The sequence below is a fragment of the Anomalospiza imberbis genome, chromosome 20 (assembly GCF_031753505.1).
Source record: "Anomalospiza imberbis isolate Cuckoo-Finch-1a 21T00152 chromosome 20, ASM3175350v1, whole genome shotgun sequence".
Classification (NCBI taxonomy): Eukaryota; Metazoa; Chordata; class Aves; order Passeriformes; family Viduidae; genus Anomalospiza; species Anomalospiza imberbis.
This window is the reverse complement of record NC_089700.1, coordinates 2,920,050-2,939,739: the sequence shown is the minus strand read 5'-3', so window position 1 is coordinate 2,939,739 and position 19,690 is coordinate 2,920,050. Positions and strand designations below refer to the sequence as shown.

At 44.1% G+C, this 19,690-nt stretch overlaps 1 protein-coding gene across 6 annotated transcripts in view; it reads right to left on the bottom strand.

Moving 5' to 3' along the window:
* The window catches only part of CASTOR2 (cytosolic arginine sensor for mTORC1 subunit 2), a 116,846-nt gene that overhangs the window by 26,990 nt on the left and 70,166 nt on the right, over window positions 1–19,690 (bottom strand). For 2 of the 6 annotated variants that reach the window (XM_068210142.1, XM_068210144.1), the window contains exon 3: window positions 8,685–8,729. The exons of 2 other annotated variants lie outside the window; for them this stretch is intronic. In XM_068210142.1, coding sequence (XP_068066243.1) covers window positions 8,685–8,729 — 45 coding nt within the window. Of the gene's footprint in view, window positions 1–8,503; window positions 8,659–8,684; window positions 8,730–19,690 lie in introns of those variants that run through there. 2 more of the 6 variants (XM_068210143.1, XM_068210148.1) reach the window with 2 other exon arrangements.

Here is a 19,690-nt window from a genome sequence, read left to right as displayed (position 1 = left end):
GTCCCGGCAGGCAGGGAGTGTGGGCTACAGTGGAGCAAAAACCCTGCGGCAGAAGCAGAGGCACAGCACGGCTGGGCGGCAGCAGCCCGGCTCCCGAACAGGGCTGGGAGAGGCTCCCTGGGAGGGGAAGGGGCTCGGGGATCCTGAGGTTTCCCTGAGGCACCCAGCGGACGGTGAAAGTCCCTTTTTTAGTGAGGCAGGGTGTTGATAAGGCCCCAGTGCAACGGCCGCTCTTACGAGCAGAGCTGCACTCAGGGTAGGAGAAAGGCAGAAGACAGAACCCCGCAGTGGTGGGGAACTCTCCCCACAGCGACTGAAGCCTCCTTCCCCTCACCATGCCGAGAGCAAGAGCGGGCTGGGAGCTCCATCCTGCCCGGTTTCCCAGCCCAGTTCTTGCAATATCTCTGCCCCTCCATGAGAAACCCTCCAGCTAAGAGGGCAGCCAGCCACAGCCTTCCCAAAGAAATTTTGTCTCTCCTAAGTCCCTGGTCGTTATTGTCTCTAAGTAACAAAAAAAAAAAAAAGGGAGAAAATTCTCTTAAGAGAAAAAAAACAAAAGGAGAACTCCTAAACCCCAACACCCACACAGACCTCAGAACAAGCACTTTACTCCATAGGTGAAAGTACCTTGCAAAAGCAGTTATGTTCAGGGGAACCACATTGGTGAAGAACCCAACAGCTTATTTGTGGGAAGTAAGAGATAAAACCAAAATATAAGAAGAAAACCAGAATGGTTTAAGTGGGAAACCTCCTAAATGGAAGAAGCAGTTGGGTTGTGGTGGTCTACTAGCATACAAGCATGTCACGTAGTTGTGTTCGTCACTAGACATGCTCCTCCAGAGAACATGTAAGCACACAGCTGTGCTCTCTCCAGACCAGCCCCATTTTCAGGGAGTAGCTGGCTTGTAGGACAGACAGTTTGTCTTCAGGTCACACATGTGAGTTGGCATCAGAAGCATTTGTCCCCTTCCTGACCCCAGCAAATTGGTTCATTCTATTTATGCATTTTTGATCTGTAACCCACAACAGAGGTTTTTGGCACTGTTGCTGGAAGGTCAGAGAAGGATCACAGAAGAGCAAGTCCCAGGCACAGAGCACTCACAGAGCATAATCCATCAGCTGCCTCCGCCAGGAATTTGCTGTGTTTTGAATTCAAAGAATCTCTTTAAAAAACAAAAAACCCACTCTGGCATTCATGCCAAGACGGCAAGCTGGCAGCCCAGAGCCGGTGGAACAGCACAGGGAGGATCCCATGTTCAGACGGGGCAGCCACCCTTACAGAGATGCTCAGCTACAAGAGCTGTGAGGACCTCCCATGAAAGGAGATGGGAGCAGGATGGGATGAGTTGGAAAAGGCAGATTCATGCGTGAAGAAAAACACTCTGAGAAGGGCTTTGCTCCTGCCTGGCACTAAGCACACTGCTGGGCAGCCTGTTTATCAGCACTCCTGCCTGGAGCATGACAAAGTGCCTACAGAGCTGATAAGGAGCCAAGAACCATTCCCTGGATTTCCTTCTTCCTCCAAGGACTGTATAAGACATTTCAAAACTTGGACCCTTCTTCTATGAGGTGACAGTGAACTGATGATTTCTGGCACAGTTTTGTTGAAGGATTCAGTAGGAGAGTCCAGGACATGTTGCAGGAGACAGGAGGTTCAGCCAGGAGGACAACTTTGGTCCTGAGCCATTATGAAACAAATCAGGATGCTGAGGAACAAGAGAAAACTACATGAGAAAGAGCCATGAATATCAACACTATAGGGAAAAATACACCAGATAATGCTACCAAATGCACATTCTCTTCAAGATCTCCCAGGTAAACTCACATATAAATGTTGGATATCCATGAAGATGCAGTGGAATAAGGTGGAGGAGAGCTACAGGGATGCATTTTCAAACAATGGAAGAGCACCAAACTGGAGGAGATGGCACTGGAAGAGTTTGCAGCAGTGGTATTTCTAAAGACTTGATTCCCAAATGTCTAAAGAAAATCAATACAGGAGCCAGGAGCTTGCCCTTGCACAAGGTAGGCATATAATTTAAAGAAGCAATAGCAGAGAAGAGCTGGGTTGTATATTCCCCACTGGAGACAAACCATGGCATTCTGTTTTTCAGTGCTCAGGTTTAAAAAAAAAAAATCTCCCAAACATGACACTTCACCTCACTAGGCAGTACCACGGGATTTGGTCATTACAATTACTTCATCACAGGATCAGCTCTCCTGCAGCTTCACGGTGAAGGGCTGCCTTTCCTGGGAAGGGATAATCCCCAGAGGATAAGAGCATTTCGGAGAGTAGGCACACACGTCCCAATCTTCTCCAAGCACACTATTTATTGAACACAAACAAGTGACAATATAAGAAATAAGTATGATGGTGATTTTTCCCTGGATGGATAACAGCATCTTCTCCCTTTTGGAGGCCCACCTCCAGGCTGTTCTGGATATAAACAACCAGGTGCTCCTCTGGCTGTGGTTGGTGAAACATCATCACTCACTCACATTCTGGCATGTGAATAAACTTCCCTGCAGTTTGTGTTTCTCAGTAACCCTGTGGTAGTAGTCATGGTGACAAAACTGGGGTCCTTGGCAACACACCAATGATGCTGCAAATCTACGATGACTAATCCTAAAAGCTTAATTTACAGAAGTCATTTAAATGCTTAAAGATGTGCAGGTCACTGCAGGGGGTGATTTAATGGCTATGGCCTATTAGGTAGTGAAACAGCTGTACAGGAGGAACAGCCAGGGCATCTTCTGGCCATAAAATTACGTGTATTTTTAATGCAAGATGTAGACTAAAGACATTTAAAGGAAAGCACAATTTAAACATAGGCACAATTACAAACCCAGCTGATTTCCAGTCAAAGAGCTGGTCAGAGCTTACAGATGAAAGAGTATTTTAGATAACAATCCCACACAACAATATCACTGATACAGTACTCCCTGGTTTATTTGTGCCTATTCAGAACATAATGAATGCTTTCCTCAACACATCTTGTCCATAAGCATATAAAATCATGATGCAGCAGAGCCAACTCCCCAGACTGGCCCCATTAAAAGCACACTGAGGACCTCCAGTGCAATCGTTTCCAGCTTTCCAAGGACAGCCAGTGGTCCAGCATCTGCTCCATGCTGGCTGCCCCTGTGCATTTCCCATGGGGGAGCATGCGTAGGACAGTGAAACTTGTTCCCTATTCAATGTTTCAGACCTCCAGCTTTTTCCTCACACTAAAAGATTTATGGTCATGTCTTCAATTATTATGCTGCTGTTGTCACCAAGGGAAGTGGACCAAAGTGAGTGTATTGCTCTAACTGTGCGTGGCTGGACCAGCAAGGCAGCAGTAAATCCAGTGCCTCTTTTTTCCACAGCTTTTACATGTTTTTTCTCCAAGTGTCTGCCGCCTGTGATCCGAAACACAAAGAAATGGAGAGTGGTTTCTATTCACACACACCTCAGCAAAAAGCTTTTGTATACTCTCTCCCTGCCTTCATACAAATAAAAGAATAAGCACTGTGCACCGTATCTTACCCCACAGAAAGCAAATCATGCTGGCCTGAGTCTGTAGAGTCCTAATCTGTATCCCAGAGTGCTAAACAATTATCACTCGCCTAATTTGCTGTAGTTTTGAGTAAGCGTCCACATCACTCAACAACTACCAGAGACAAGCATCAACACAGAACCCGGTTAAAACCTCTGATCACACATGATACGATTTCTGTGTCCTGATCCACTGCTTTAACCCAGTACCCACTGCCCTTTCTACATAGGCATCTTCCAGCAGAAAGGCTTCCTGCATGTGGCCAGGAGCTAGGATGTGAAGCACATTCATGTGGCAGAAAGTAGGCTGCTTCAGTTAAAAGCAAGCAGACAAAAATACTTGTTGGATAATGTGGCAAGCAGATTTCTCTCTCTCTCACGATTTTTATAAAGGTTCACAGAGAGAAGTGAAAGAGAAAACAATTTCTATTTCTGCTCCTTGTTTTTCTCTTGAGGAATGTGTTTGGAGAATTGTTTACCTGGAGCGAGTGCCTGGTTGGATCAGGTGGATTGTTTGGGCCTGATGGCCAGTGGGATCCACCTGTGTCTGGGCTCTGGAGAACAGGGTCACGAGTTGTGAGTGAGTTAGTTAGATAGGATAGTTAGAAAGAGTAGCATGTAGTTTTTAGTATCCTCTTTTATATAGTATATTAATGTATCATAGCATAATTATAATAAAGAATTCATTCAGCCTTCTGAAATAAGTCAGCCATCATCATTCTTCCCATTGGGTTCGCCAGTATCTACAACAGGATAAAATCTTAGTTCTACTTATGAGGTTTCCCCCTTATTAAAACTTGACACAACATAACTGCCCTTGTCATTGCAGCTGACACATAGCCAATACACGCACAAAGCACCATTGGTTCCCTTCATTAGTTTGTCAACATTTCTGTTCCTGCAGAAAAATCGAGTTAAACTAGGAGTTACATGCACTCCCACTTCATTCTGCTGCTGTAATAAAGCAATAGCAACAACAGTAACTATGATATGTACTAAAGACTTCTTCTGCACCTTCAAGAACAAAACGTGTCGCTTGATGTAGATAATGCTTGTGTGGATGCAGTTGCAAGATGCTTCTTGTGTAAATTCATGCAAAACAAATGCTTCAAGACTTGTCTTGGAGTAAATCTTGCAGACATACTAAACCTATGCTCTTCTGAAAAACAAAACCTCCCGCTGATCCCATCTGGGGATTGAAACAGTGATTCTGGAGGGCTTGGGACAGTTCTCTCCTCACCTGTTATTCCTGCAATGGAGCTATTAGTCTCCTTGACCATTGTTCATTAACAGGATGTATTTACTGCAGTAACAAACCTGAATTTAGATTTATGCCATTGCACAGTCTTAGTGCTTAGGTACAGAACAGCACCATGACTTCTCAATAATTAAGAACAGAAATGGCAATGTTTTACATCAATTACAGCACCAGAGGGGAGTCCAAACCCCGCTTTCTGAATCCCTCCGTGTGAAGTTGCTTCAACCACAGCTCAGCTTCATCCCTGGTGATAACATGTCTACTACCCTCCCCCAGCACTATCACGAGGCTTTAATTAAAGCACTCACACAATTCTGTGATACATCATGTTATTTGCAATATTGTAAGGCTCTGTGCAGGCTAAAATCCCGGATATAAAGAGGTTTTTTGCTCATGGATTTTTCAGCCAGCATTGTTTAGACTTTTCTTGTCCAAATCAAGAAACCTTGCTGGGTCCCTATCAGTGATGCAGCTCGCTGCTGATGTCTGGGTCACCTCCCTGCTGCCCCTCCTTGGGTCGCTTTCAGCAGCCTGTCATGTTCCCTTGTATCAAGGGGACCACAGCTGTCACCCACGCTGTGTAGGGCACCACAGCTGATGTCTACTTCCCTCCCCACAGAGGCTGCCACTGCCCTCAAGCCCTGGCCAAGGCACTTCCATCATGCAGCACTGCTCAGGCTGGGCTGCCTCTGGAAATGGAACTCCAGGTTCTGCACAGCCACACTGACATTGTGCTTCAGAGAGGAAGGGCAAGCCATGGTCTGCATCACACTGGGGCCAGCTGTGGGTGTCCTGGATGCCCATTTCTGCAACTGTAGCTGCACTGAGCATTTGGGCACAATGGCACAATAGCTAGCAGTTCAAGGGGAAGCTTAAGGATGGAAAAGGCAAGGTACTTTTAGCTGCAGCTCAGCTACAGGAGAACAGCCTCCTGTAAAACACTACCTATGAAGCTGTCAAGTTTTCAATGTCTGCTGCAAAATCTAATCCCTGCTACGCTTTACGCTCAGCTTCTCCTGAAACCCAGTGTCTGCCATAGACATTTAAAGCTTAGCTGAACAAAGCATTAAGAGAGAGGCTCTATGAGCCAATGGCATGGTCAGTGGGGTATGCAGAGAGGTGACCTGAAGAGGGATTTACAATTTCTAAAACTCCAGTAAGAAAGAAATCAAGAGTGGACAAGAAGAAGGATAAAAGACAGAATGAGTTGCTGTGCTACCTAGGGGACTTGTAAGCTCTTTGCAACATCTGCAGAAGGGGTTGAATCCAGAACCAGAAACCCTGGGATGATGCTAGTTAAATGCTTCAATGAATTGGAAGTTATCTTCCAGTATATTTTTAGTTGGCACTAACAGACATTACATAATGGCTATTATATAACAGCACTACAGCTACAAATACTGTCTTCTGGCTTTTTGTTTGGTTGTTTTTCTTTCTTTCTCTCATCCTCTTTTTCTTCAAGATCTTCTCCTTAGTGGAGGATTGATCAATAAATGCACTTTCCATCAAATGAGGCAGGCAAATCCTTAAGAGAAAAAACAAATGGAGTAAAAATATTGCTACTAAGCCTGTGAGTGCATCTCTCTTGCCCAGCCTCAAACAGAATTAACTATTCCCAGAATAGAAATTCCACTAAGGCTTCTCTGTAGTTTAAAGGGACAGGCTGTGATTCCGTGCAGACACTAAATTTCTCAATTTTTTTTTCCTATCTCACAGTGATAATTCAGAAGACAAAAATAAGAGAGTGGGGGAGAAGCACTACATAAGAGATGCTGAGAAAAAACTGAAGGGTTTTTTTATCTGCTGGTAAGATCATTGCCTGTTGGTGTTCCTTTAAAATCTTCTTTGGCATATTTTTATCTTTTCTTCTTAACAGCCATACTGGCAGAGCAACAAAGACTTTTACTTCCAGACTATGCACTACATAAAAAAGAGAAGAAAGTTTCCAGAAGCTAGAAATATTTCCTTTCCTACACTTCCTATCTCTGAACCTAAAGAGAGCCAAAGCAGGCACACTGCCTGTGAATGCAGAAATAAAATCAGTTCAGTGGCACACCACAAGCTCCCGTATCATGTCACCCTATCAGTTTAGGCAAGGGCCCTCTGTGCTGCTGTAATCCCAGCACAGAGCTTTCCTGACAAACACGGCACTCCCAGGACTTCTGCCTTTCTCATGCTGGTCCTCTAAACCGAATGAGCTGATTCCAGGAAGAGCAAGAGACATAATCTGACAAATAATCTCTTCTGTGCTAGCAAGCTGCTCCCTTCTGTTGTTTCTCTCTTCCACCTCCCTAAACCTGAAATGCCACTCAGGCTGTCCTGACCTATAAATAAACCAAACCCTGGACTACCTAGATGGGAAGGCAGCATGCGGTGCACTTCACTGGTGTCACACACAGGAACAAAAACAACCCTGGGAAGGTGGAGAAAGAAAAAACACAAACAAATGCAGCTACTTGGAGAGCACTGTGTCAGCTCAGGGAGAGACTGGTTGGCTTTAAAAGCCATTGCAGCACAGAGCAGACCCCACCACTGACAGCGGCACTCTGGAGGCAGCGATTGCAGCCCAGGATGGAAGCACAGCCTGGCAGGGCTGCTCCTGTGAACGTGAGCAAAAACCCAAGAAAGCAGGACAAAGAGGAAGCAAAGACAGGAAAATGAATTAGCTGGCATGACAGTGTTAGATCTGGACTGAAGTAGTGCAGTTAGGGGAGAAGGAATAGCATACAAAAACTTAATGAATGTACTAAGATATATTATTACATGGAGAATACTGCCTTGTTTTGTGGACTTCTGCCACCTAGCTATTATGATCTTCAACCATTAACCTCAGGAAGAGGAAATTCGCTGGAAAAGCTGGCTTGAGAAGTTGTTTTGAGCTGTGAAGGCATGAATGCATGAGACTTCTGCAAGTAGTCCGTGCTAACCACAAAGAATACAGTCCATTTGCCATTCAGGACTGAAAATATTAAGAGAAACAAATGTCAAAAGCAGTAAGCTTACTTGAATTTGTCACAGATTTCTCCTCAATACAAACTACTTAGGATTTTACAATAACCGATCACTTGTAGCATTGAAAAATAGCAAGGACACATTTAACTGAGACAAAGGTTCATCGTTCTCAGGAGAAAAACTCCTAGTTCATTTCAAAGCTCCTCCCTGCTGAGCCTCCAGCCCCAGGTGCTTGGAATAAAGGCCCTTGATACGGCAGCAGTGGTGTTGCCGCTGAGTGCCCTTCTCAAGATCAAAGCCCTGCAGGCAAACATGGCACAACTGCTAAATCCCCTGTTAATGAACCCTTCGGCAGGCTGTACTTAGATAGCAGTGGCTTCCTCGTGCGTGTATGCAAAGCAGGGGGAAAAGGCATCCTCAGGAATCCACAGCTGAACAGATGGAGGGGCACTGTTTATCCAACACCGACTGCAGTTGCTGCTGCAGCACTGGTGCCAGAGTCGCAGCAAACAGCCTGTCCCCAGACAGCGCAGCCACAATGGGAGCGCGCCTGGGGGCTTTCCTGCCTGGGCGAAAGAAAAGGATGTTTAATTTAAAAGGAAGGGAGCAGCATACAGACTGTGTGAACTTGTAGAAATCAGGTTTCACTCTGACATACTCAAATTCTGGCCAAGGGAAACCAGCTGGACTTTGCAAGGTCATCTCAGTGGACCCAAACATGCATTCCCATTCCCGCCCAGCCTCTCTGCACATACCTTTGCGACAGCCTGACATACCAAACCTCTCTCTTGGGAGAGCAGCAGGGTTATCCCTCACAGCCTTGAGGCATAATGCACTGAGGTTCAGTTCCATGGTGTTTCTGAGCTCTTTGGTTTCTTACTTTTAAGAGACTTCCAGGGAAGTGCATACAACGGGATTGTGAAGAATCCTACTAACCAGCTGCATGTCCAAGCACGAGCCTCTGCAAACATGCTGCTGCTGCTGTGCAAAAAAAAAAAGCCAACTCCACTGTAAAGATTGTTCCACTGATTTAAGATGGAATTAAAACATATTTAAGTCATATAAACAATATGTATTAAATTTAAGAATAAAAGAAAAAGTCTCAGATCAACAAAATATGAGCCAATAATCAAACAGACACTCTGATAAACTTCACTGTGAAATCTCTAGTGATTAGCTATGGGCCCTCTGCCAAGGAGGCCTGTGAGCTCTGTTTCACTAACATGTATTTTTAAACAACCTCCAGCAAAGAGGAGCTCCATTTGGGGCACAGAATACCAGCTTTGGGGGCTGGGACCAGTGTCTGCCACAGATCATCTTGCAAAGCATCTCACTAGATCCCAGTTCATCTAAAGACTATGCCCTGCTCCTAATTCCTGCCTAGCTTTTACAACAGAATCTGCAGGGCATAACCACCTCCTTCCTACACTCACAGCATGCACTGCTGTCCCTGTTTGGTGATGAGAGCTGTGTACATCTGTAATATACACCATGCAGACAAAAAAAACCGGCACAGTTGAAAGATCTTCAGGTAAAATACAGCCAGTCTATGGTAGTTAGCCCTATCGTTCCCAGCTGTATTTAATGCATTATCTGAAATCACCCAGCAGTAGAGAGCCTGTAGCCTCTTTAATAGCCTATTGATTACATGTATTGCACAATCCATGATGGAAACTGCTAGCAGCATCTCTCAGACTGCATTAGCATCACCTGCAACTCCAGGTATGCCAAAATCTGTCTGGGCTAGGTAAGGAGAACTGACATTTCGTGGCCCCTGCCTACTTGTGCTGAACACAATATATATTAACTTCTCTGTTTGTAAATTGCCCGGAATGCTCCAGAGACAAGAGTTTACACTGGCAACAAACACAGAATTAAGCTGACAGTTTAAAAAGATAAGTAAAATGTTGCTTTCCATTCAAATTAGGGGGAATAAATGATTAGTTATAAGCAAAGAACTTCTTCCACAGAGTGTTTACTCTATCCTGGAATGCATCAAGAGGTATCTGCATTACTGCAAATCCTCATCAACAGAAATGCAAATGTTTAGAAAGAGGGAGAAACAGAGCAACAAGATGATCTTTTCTTTCCAATACAAACCAATCTGTAATGGAAAATAACACCAGTTAAAAGGTTTTTCAGATTAGTCTGTATGAAAAAAAATGGACAAGCAGTGCTCATCTAAACTCTGCCAAAGCAGTAACCACTTAAAAGGTGCAAAAGCCCTGCAGCATGGGGGCCAGGACAGGGGCCCTGATGGCTGGCCAGTGCTGGCCCCAGTGGGAGCCCATGAACCAACCACTGCTCAGCTGGGAGCAGGCAGCACTCACTCCTCTGTTCTGTCACCACTTCCCTCCCTGACAGTCACTTCTGCAGCTTCTGGAGACCCTCAAGCAGAACAAGGCACAGCCCCAAGGATGGCTGGAAGGGCCAATTCTTGAACCAGAAGCACCACTGTGGCTTGGCTTCTATCTGCCCACCCTGCAGGACGTACCAGATGGGGAAAAGAAAACCCTGCAGAGGAAGGTGAGGTGCTAATTATTAAAATAAATAAAAAAAAAGCAAGCAGAAAAGCAGCATCAAGATGTTCAGCAAGCCTCACCAAGAGTGGGTTGATATAACATGCAGTTTGGTTTTAAATGCTTGCACGACCTAAGTTTTTAATCTAGGTTTTTACTGATCGCTTGCACCAAATGGAGCAGAAACAGCCGTACTCCAAAGGGCCCTGCACTTGTGTCCAAGAGGTGCTTCTTGCCTCCATGAGTTTACATTTCAATCTAATCCAGAGAAACCATGGATATAAGCAAAAATACATTCTGGCTGCTTTCAGAGCATGAGAAGCAAAGGAGAGCAAAGAAGATAAGTAGAAACAAGAATAGTTTAAATTCACTTCTGCAGACATAATCCAAGAAGTGCAAAATGGAACTTCACTGTACATTGCAGGCAATCAAAAGCAAAAGTCAGTCCCATGACAGGGCTTAGCAGAAACACAGCACAAGCTCTTAAGTAAAGAAATAAAACAGACATCTTCAGAATAAATACAAGTTCTGCAAGAACTGACTGAGAGAGATGATGGATGTCCCAGAGAAGGAGGCTCTAAGTGATGCAGACTAACATCCTGCTCCCCAGCTTTACCCTCTCCTTCGGAGCTGGTCAATCCATGGGCAGACAGGCACACAGCCTATCAGGACTGAAATGGTTCGTGCCTTTAACATTGTTATGAAGGAGTTCTGCCCCCTACAGCAAAAACTGTATAAAGATGCTACAACCACAGAAGCTTCCTTGAAGATGGCTGACTGGAACTTTGGACTGTAAGTTAAGCTGCCTAGATAAGATAAAGGGGACACTATTGTTCAATCAGCTCAGGTCTAGGGAGAAACAAACAAGGCTGAGGGAAAGGAATGCATCCACAAGAAAGCCAAACCCAGCAGCTGCAGCGAGAATCATCTCTGGCTGGGTTTGGGGTTGGGGAGCCCGCAGAAGCCAGGTTTATACAGCCTCCCCATGAAATGAGGTGGGGAGAGGGAGGTTTAGGGTGGGTGGTGTCACCTCTGATCAGAGGCACTGAACTCCCATTCTCCTTTACACAAACTGGCCCAGCTGTGGAACCCCCAAGCCCACAGGCCACATCCACGGGACATTCAAGTGAGAGGCAAATGAGGGGCTGTCATAATCCAAAGACACCCCAAAGCACTCCCCAGACTCATTCCTGAGGCTTTGCACCACGGGACTGCATGTGATGCAAAATGATGCAACAGATCCAGAGTCTGCTGCGAGAGCCTGGTCCCTGCCGTGCGGGATGTGCTGAGGCATTCCCACTTGGCCTGAATATACATGAATCCATCAGATTCTGGGCTTTTCAGGGGACCTTCACCACCAAGATGACCAGCTGGAGCGGATCAATGGAACATCACTGGGATCCATGGAATGGTGAGATCTTCTTTATTCTGTCCCCCACCTCTGCTACTTTTTTCTCTTCCTTCTTCTCTTTTCCTCTATCTCTCTCATATTTACTATTAAATAAAACCTTTTATTCAATTTAATATTAAATAAAAATACTGCTGACGTTGGCATATGGTCTGGTTTGCACCTTAATTCAGGAAGAGGCATTTCTAATGACTTTAAAACTGGATCATGACACAACCCCAGCAGCAACCTCACACCTCATCATGCCTTCACCTTAGACTCTTGCCTTCAGGCTGTCTTCCCCAGCTCTGTTCACAAAGTGCTGCCTTGACACAGCTAACCTCTAATTTGTAAGAATTAGAACTGGACCTCCAAAGCGTGGGGCCTACAAATCAAAGGACAGATAACTTTTTCAGCTCTGCTGTGCCCCACTGTTGTTGTGAAAAGCCATGGGACAGCACTGTATGAAAGAAAGCATAGAAGAGAAGCATCTCGTGGAACAAAGCCATTGTGTTTGTACTGGACTCGTATGACCTCTTCCTTAGAGTAAACAAATCTAGACCTCTGAACCAGACACAGTTAGAGATGACTCTCCACTCCCAGAACCCCCAACCGGTCCTAAAGATGAAAGAGAGCACGAAAACACTAAAGATGGGGCTGTTGCAGCCCAATCTCTCCCAAGTGTGGCATAGATGGTCCTTCAAACACGTAAAAGCAATCTGCACTTGAGTTAATAATCAATAAACTACTTATTTGTTTATTAAGCCTTTACAACTTGCCTGTATATGTGCCCTTGATGAAAAGGGCGATCCTTCTTCTCAGTATAGCTGGACATTACCTGTACATTTTCTCCATAGGGTCAAGTTTACTGCAGATCCCAGGACAGCCTGGAATTTAGGAGCTATTACCTACGCTTGGAAAGCAATACATTCATCATCAGTCAGGGATCATGCTCCACAGTACTGGTCAGTCCCCAGTGGGAACAGCTCATCCTGCAACGCTGCAAACCAAGTGAAGTGCTAATGCATGTGCCCGAGCCCCTCAATGAAGGTTAAAGACCCATTTAGCACCTGGTGCTGAAAATGGTGGTTCCTTGCCGACAACTCACAAATCATCATCCTGCAGCCTGCTTTACTCAACCACTTTGGCACGGCAACTGAGGATTTATTTTACACGTGAAAATGTTTAAAGTGGTGCAATATTGAGTGCTCTGCAGGTGGGAGGCTGCCAAACAGAGGTTGTCACAGGCAGGGACACAATCCAATGTATCATGAAACCAGTGTTTCTATTCCTGCCATTTGCTTTATTTAGTCTCCAGCTTCCCACAGTGGGAAGGACAGGGCCGTCTGCAGCCCCAGCCACATTCACCACTCAGCCAGGTGCCACCCCAGTGCCAGAGCTCTGGGCACTGTAACAGAGCTCAAAGCAGCAGCCTGTAATGATGCAACTGAATGCCTCATGAGGCACATACAAGAGGAGGTAAATTAGCACAGGCAAACTGAATTTTTTAATAACCACAGGCACTTTTAGTAATAGTTAAACAAAATGCTCAGAAACAAAACCAGTACAACTACCATCTTGGGCACTGAAAGCTGCTGAAAAACTGCAATTGCATCAGAGCTTCACGGCCTGCTGCACACGCTGCTGCTTTAGAGCCAGCCCATCCTCCTGCCACAGGCACTGAAAATGTAGCTGGCCTTTTCCACTGCCCTGAGCTGATCTGAATCAAAGACTGCTTGTTGTCTCGCAGGTACTTGCTGCCTTGAGCATCCTCGTAGGCAGTGCAAGGAGCAAGTGCTCTAGGTGGCTACTTTCTGCTTACCCACAAACCCAACACCCACCAGCCTGTTCCTCTTTCTTCCCTTCCCTCCTCCCACCTCTCCAGCCCAGTCGCCCTCTAGTACAGCTCAAACCACATCATCTCCTCCTATTCTCCTTGTTGCTATGTCCATCTTTACTCTTTTTTTATCTCTTCTTGCCTTCCCCACTGATCCTGTACCCTGTCTTCTTCCCTTCTATCCCCTGTCCGTACCTCCATCACTCTCCCAGATTTGTCCCCTACAATCTCAGACTAACTATTTATACCTTTCTTCTGCTTTTTCCTCTGAAGAGGTAGAGTAACACCAGGGTCATAAACCTCCCCTGCTCCTGAACACCCCCAAGGATGTCTGCTCCCAACTGCACCACTGAGGCCTCCCCCACAAGCAGGGGTACAGCATCCTCTGCCAGCGTGAGCTGCACTACAGACTGCAAAAAACCCACCAGACTGGATTGTCACTCCTGACACTGTGGCTGAAAAACTCTGGGGTACACAAACCTCCGCCTGGGCTGAATGACTTTAATGAGGTGAAGGTGCCTTCTCATGAAAAGACGCTTCTGCTGCCAAGGCGTGAGAGGACTAGAGCTCTTCAAAAAAATCAACTGTCAGTATTTTGCAGTATTTCCTTCCAAGCTACTCTTGAGAATGCCTTAAAATAAATAAAAAATACTTGAAGAAAGTGATGACATAACCTCCTCCCAGGTTACAGAATTTCACAGAGATTTAGTCAGACCATGGGCATTTTACTGGGAAACACTGGCAAAGCTACCAGAAAGCTGAACTGTCAGCCCCACCTAGAGCAAGTGCTAAACTTTTGCTGACACAGTTCATTATCTTGCAAAACAAATTGTCCCAAGTGAACTGTGACATTAATGTGTGTGATTCTCCAGTTGTTCAGGCTATTAAAGTGTAAGATGTATTAGAAGGGTAGAAAATAGCCTTTGCAAAATATTTTTCAGACCATTAGTTGACAGAATTTTCTACACAATTTCACTCTCATTTCTGAGTACAAGTACCTTCTCTTTATTAAGTGCTTCCCAACTGCTAAGCATGATGTGTTTGCAGCAGTTGCACTACTCACATAAAGTGTATCAGTGACTCCAGCTCTTACTCCACCATTTCACCCAACTGGAGAAGATCAGGTCAAATTAGACTTATATTGACAAGGAGCTGCCTTGTTTCACTCACCTCAAAGGAAAAAAGGCCAAATAAGTCTTACTCTCTAATCCATGAGTAGCCAAACTGATAGAATTGAAGAAAGAAGCTGGGAGAAAACCAATGGATTATTGCCTATCTGTCCACTGTAAAAATTATATTATTGTCACTATTCAGTAATTGAACTTAGTCACACTCAGATCAGTAATGAAGCCCTTTTCTGAATGGGAAATTGGTCACATTAAGCTTGTCTGCCTTCTACTCATCTTGGCAATAAAGACCTTCTGCATTTTTGTTCAAACCTTTCTTGCCACCTAGAACCTGTGAGCTGCAATAGCTGCTTGGAAGAAAAGTACTTGGTAAATACACAAGAGCCTTTCAGATTTTTGCTTCCTGGACCACATGACTATCATTCTTTATCCCGTGGCAGAGGCTAGGAGACCTAGTCATGGACCAGAGATCAGTTGCCTTGAGCTCACTGCAGGAAAAATGAAAGAAACAGTAAAATTCAAACCCATAAAGCAGGAGATGAAAAGTTTTATTTAACTCTTATCCTTTACCCAGTTTTCCACTGAGTGCTTTCAAAGCATCACATCTCCATTTTCAAACAAGGAAGCAGACTGCACCCTATGCCAGGAGCCCAGCTAATCAAAACTGACAACAAAAGTGTCCCAGTCTAGAAGAGTCCATCAAAAGCCTACTGAACTCAAGCACAGGAATCTCTATAGAACAGGCTGGTTTTTAACCCAGTAAATTTCCCTCCAGAAACTTCTCAGCTGAAGCAACTTTTTAAAGCAGCTGGGTAAGGACTGAGAATTAGTGACAAATACCATCTGAAACATGCAGTGCCCTGCAAGGAGTACCCCAGCACATGCCTTGTGGCCTGCATAGAAGAGCCCTGCTCCAAACCCACTGTTCTGCACTGCCAACAGAACATCAATGCCTTTGTCACAGAGCCCAAGTGACACCAAGCCACCCAAGGAGACTCCTGTATGGAGGAGACATCTGCTCATGCCCTCCTCCTCCCCTGTGAAGAGCCAGCCTCATCCAACTGGCTTGCCTTTCCTCACTTCTATGGGGCAGGACAGGAAGGGGTCCTCATCTTTTGGATATTTAAGCCATGTTCAATGCACAAGGGGCTTTCTAAAACCCAGCTCAATATGCTTAAAATTAAGAAGATGCAAATGACTTAAAGATGCAGCCATCACTCCACAAAGAGCTATTAAACCTCCTTTTCTCAAGAGCATTTTCCTTTGGGGTTGGTGAAGTACACTCTGCAGTTGCTTTGAACTTCATGTTTATGAGATACACAAATTGCACTTTTGAAAGAAAACTGGTTTCAGTTTGTGGTTTCCTTTCATCCAAATGGGTGGTAATCTGAGACAATCTGAGAAGCTTTCATGGATTGTCCTTGATTCTTGGATACATAAATACATCTCCTCGTAAAGAAAGGTACATGCAAGCCACTAAAACAGGCACAATGAGGCATGTTGGGAGCACTCATCTAGGTCAAGAACTTGTTGATACAATTTCTAAAAATGAATTTTGGGGAAAAAAATTCTATCTGCTCTATTTAGAGCATGATAAACCACAGTAAACATCCATCAGGGCAGGCACTCCTGTCTGCTCCAAACAGCACAGAGCTTGTTTAAGAGGCTACTTTATTTTTCTTCACTGGCTAAAATACAAGAACAGGCATCCAACAGAAGTGTATCCACATGATGGTCCACATAAATTCTCATCCCACTTCTCCAAAAGCTCAATTCTAACTTTTTAAAAGAAACAAAATAAAACACCTAATTCACCAAACTTAAAACCTGAGGATGTCAGCAGTACAACAACAGCACTCAAGAGGTCAGGACACAACCTGTCATCAAGCTCCTGAGGATTCCCTGCTCTGCTGGGCTTGCCTCACTTATGGATGTCAGTGCCCACGTGTGAGCTGTTTTTTTAACTCGCCAGCTACAGAAAAACTTGTTGTGGTCCTGGCAGATATAGTGAAAATCCAACATATTTTTCAGTTTTAAGCCAGAGTTTAAGGGCAGGTTTCTGAAAAAGAAGAGCTAAAAATGATTTTTCTTAAACAACTTCTCTATCCCTGAATAAATATATACATATACAAACATAGGTATATACACCAACATACATAGGCTTTATATGTATACACACACACACACACATATATATTTAAATTGGCAGCTCCTAAGTATACAAGTTCAGCTCAAAGCCTTGGAGTAAATAAACATCTTAACCAAGCCCAGGGAAACAGAAGAAAACAACTGTGAAATAAATACCTCGCAGATAGAGTTACTTTAGCAGGGCTCCAGAGGTTAACAGTTACTTAGTGCATGCAGTCTGCTCAGCAATGTGAAAGACACAAAGACAAAGAAATCAGGTTTCTGGGGACCCTCCAAGGGCTTGTCAGCCAACACGCCAGTGCTGCTGACACTGCCAGTCCTTGAGAAATCACCTCTCGCATTTTATCAACCTCTTCAATTTAATGTACACCAAAACCAACTCAAACAATAAATGCAGACTGTGACTGTGGAGATACAGTTCTTTCCAACTGTAAAAATTCAATAAATGTGGATGTGTAGGGAAGTTGGAACTGAAGAGGGATTGGTAAATCTTGTAAAATAAACATGAGGATGTTTTGGTAGAACACAGTGATGGAAATCCCAGAGAGAGCAAACCCCAAAGGAAAATGGACAAGCAAAACTGGGAACACCTTTACCACTGTGCATAGATGGTCTCCAGAAATCTTGGAGAAGGATTATGAAGGAAAATAAACCTGAGATTTTATGCTACTCTGAAGGAAGATAGTTGCATCTCTGAAGAAGCACGTTGCATCTTACACCTAACTTTGATTCTAGTCAGGATTTAGGATTTATATACTATATGACTCAAACTCATAAGCACATTCATAGAGAGAGGGAGGGGGTAAGACAGAGGGAGGTATGAACCCAAACATATTGTAATTCTTTTAATTTGATGAAGTGTTCTTATCTTAGGATTTTATTCTTCTCTACCATGAGAAAATCTACTGGATATTTTCTGTTAAGAGCACTATAGCTGTAATACAGCTGTCACAGATAGGATTTTAAGGGAAGATATATTGTGAAATAGCTCATCAAAAGGCAGAATTTGTCTTAGAAAGTTAAGATTTTCCACTGGACTTTTAAGAAAAATAACAATAAGTAGTCAGTTCTCAGTGGAGGAACTGAGGAACTGGCACAACCTTTGTTATTTTGTATTTTTATTATGGCTTTGTTCATCCTCTTTCCTAAGAGTCTTGGAGGCACTGTGGATAGTTCTTTGAGAAACAACAAGTTGATGCTCAAAGTTCCTTAAGAACTGTTGGGAGGAGAACTGAGTCAGACCACAGACATCATCATGCTACAGTGCAAACAGACAACACCTGAAACCCAATGAAATTATCACAGTGCTGACAGAGGATGTCAGGGAGACCGAAAGAATGAGGAGGCTTCATAAGGGGTTAGACAACTCTGTGGTGGATTGGTATACTGACAGCTATTAAATATGGTAATGCAGATTCAACCTGTAATTTAGCAATCCCTCAGGTATTGACTGGTAGGAAACTGTAGTGAGGAAGGAAGAATAAAAACTTCCTGCTCATCTCCTATCCCTGCTGATCTTAGACAGAGATCTTAGACACTGCTCATATAGCCAAAAGCCAATCTGAGCCAACACCCACAGCTCTTTCAAAGAGACCAGCATCTCAAAAGAACTGGGTAAGGCCAGATTATTACAGAGAATAATTTTTCACTGTTATTTACACTGCAATTGATGCAGTAATCTCTCTTTTATTGTATTATGGTATCTGAGCAGGATCAGACACCTAAAAGCAAATGGCTAAAGAGAATCCAAACAGAAACCTTCCTAAGAGCCCCTGGTCAGTGGTACAGGACATGATGTAAATAGTGCTCAGCTGAAAGGCAGGGATAAAGTCTGACAGCAGGTCAGCAAACCCTTAATTAAAGTCGCAAAACTTTTAAGTAGGCATTTATTTATCAGAGGCACAATTCTGCATCATGGTTATATGAGCAGGATGTTAATGAACTTAAAAGTTCTGCAACGGTAAGAAGTGGGATGGGAATTGTCAGAGCTGTGAGCTCTGGAAAAGAATTGAAATAGGGAGCAAAACAGCAGAACAAAATTACCTATTTTCTTTTAGATTCAAGACTTAAGGGATGTCTAAGAATTATAGGAGGTGACAGACCTCCCAACAGCCACTTTTTTGCTGCCACAAGAGGGAATTTAGAGATCATCAATTTGTACAGTCCAAAACATAAACCTTCCACAAGCACAAATAATGTCAGGATCTAATTAAGATAACCTGATGCTAACAACCTTACTAAACTGAATAAATGATTTTGAAGAATAGTTGACTTGTATGTTTATTTCTATCACTGCCTGATTTTGTACTAAGTGCATGAGCCATAAAAGCTACACCTGTAGTGTAACAGAATGCCCAAGAAGCTACAACCCTCAGCTACAGGTAAATCTCACCTGCTTTCTTCACCCTGGAATGCTCTGTAGCCTCAGCTGTGCAAGTCATGTTAGTCCTGCTGTGCTGATAAAACATATTTCTGGAAGGTGGTTCCAGCTGAAAGGCAGATTTACTGATGACACAGTCCAAAACAATGAGAGGTGTCTGAAGTGTAGGGACAGAGGAGAAGCCATGCCTTTAGCATTATTCACTGGGGATCACAAGAGAGACGCAGCTCTGCCAAAGGAAGCTGGAAGTCCAACTTGCTTGACTTTCTCATCTCCAAGCTGCATACAAAACATCAGTGTCATGGTCAAAATAAAACATTCTACCATTTTAGGCACATTGCCTAATTAGAAACCATTGTTATCTGAGAACACTGTTTTTGCAGCTGTCAGGAAATTAAATAACCCAAGGGTAACTTGGAATTAAATAAAGCTGTACAAACACATAGCCCAGCTCTGAAATCCTGACTCTGACAAGCATCCCCTCTGCTTTCCAAGGGACTCAACATTTAACTAGGGCATGCAACCATCATTTTCAGTCAGGCCA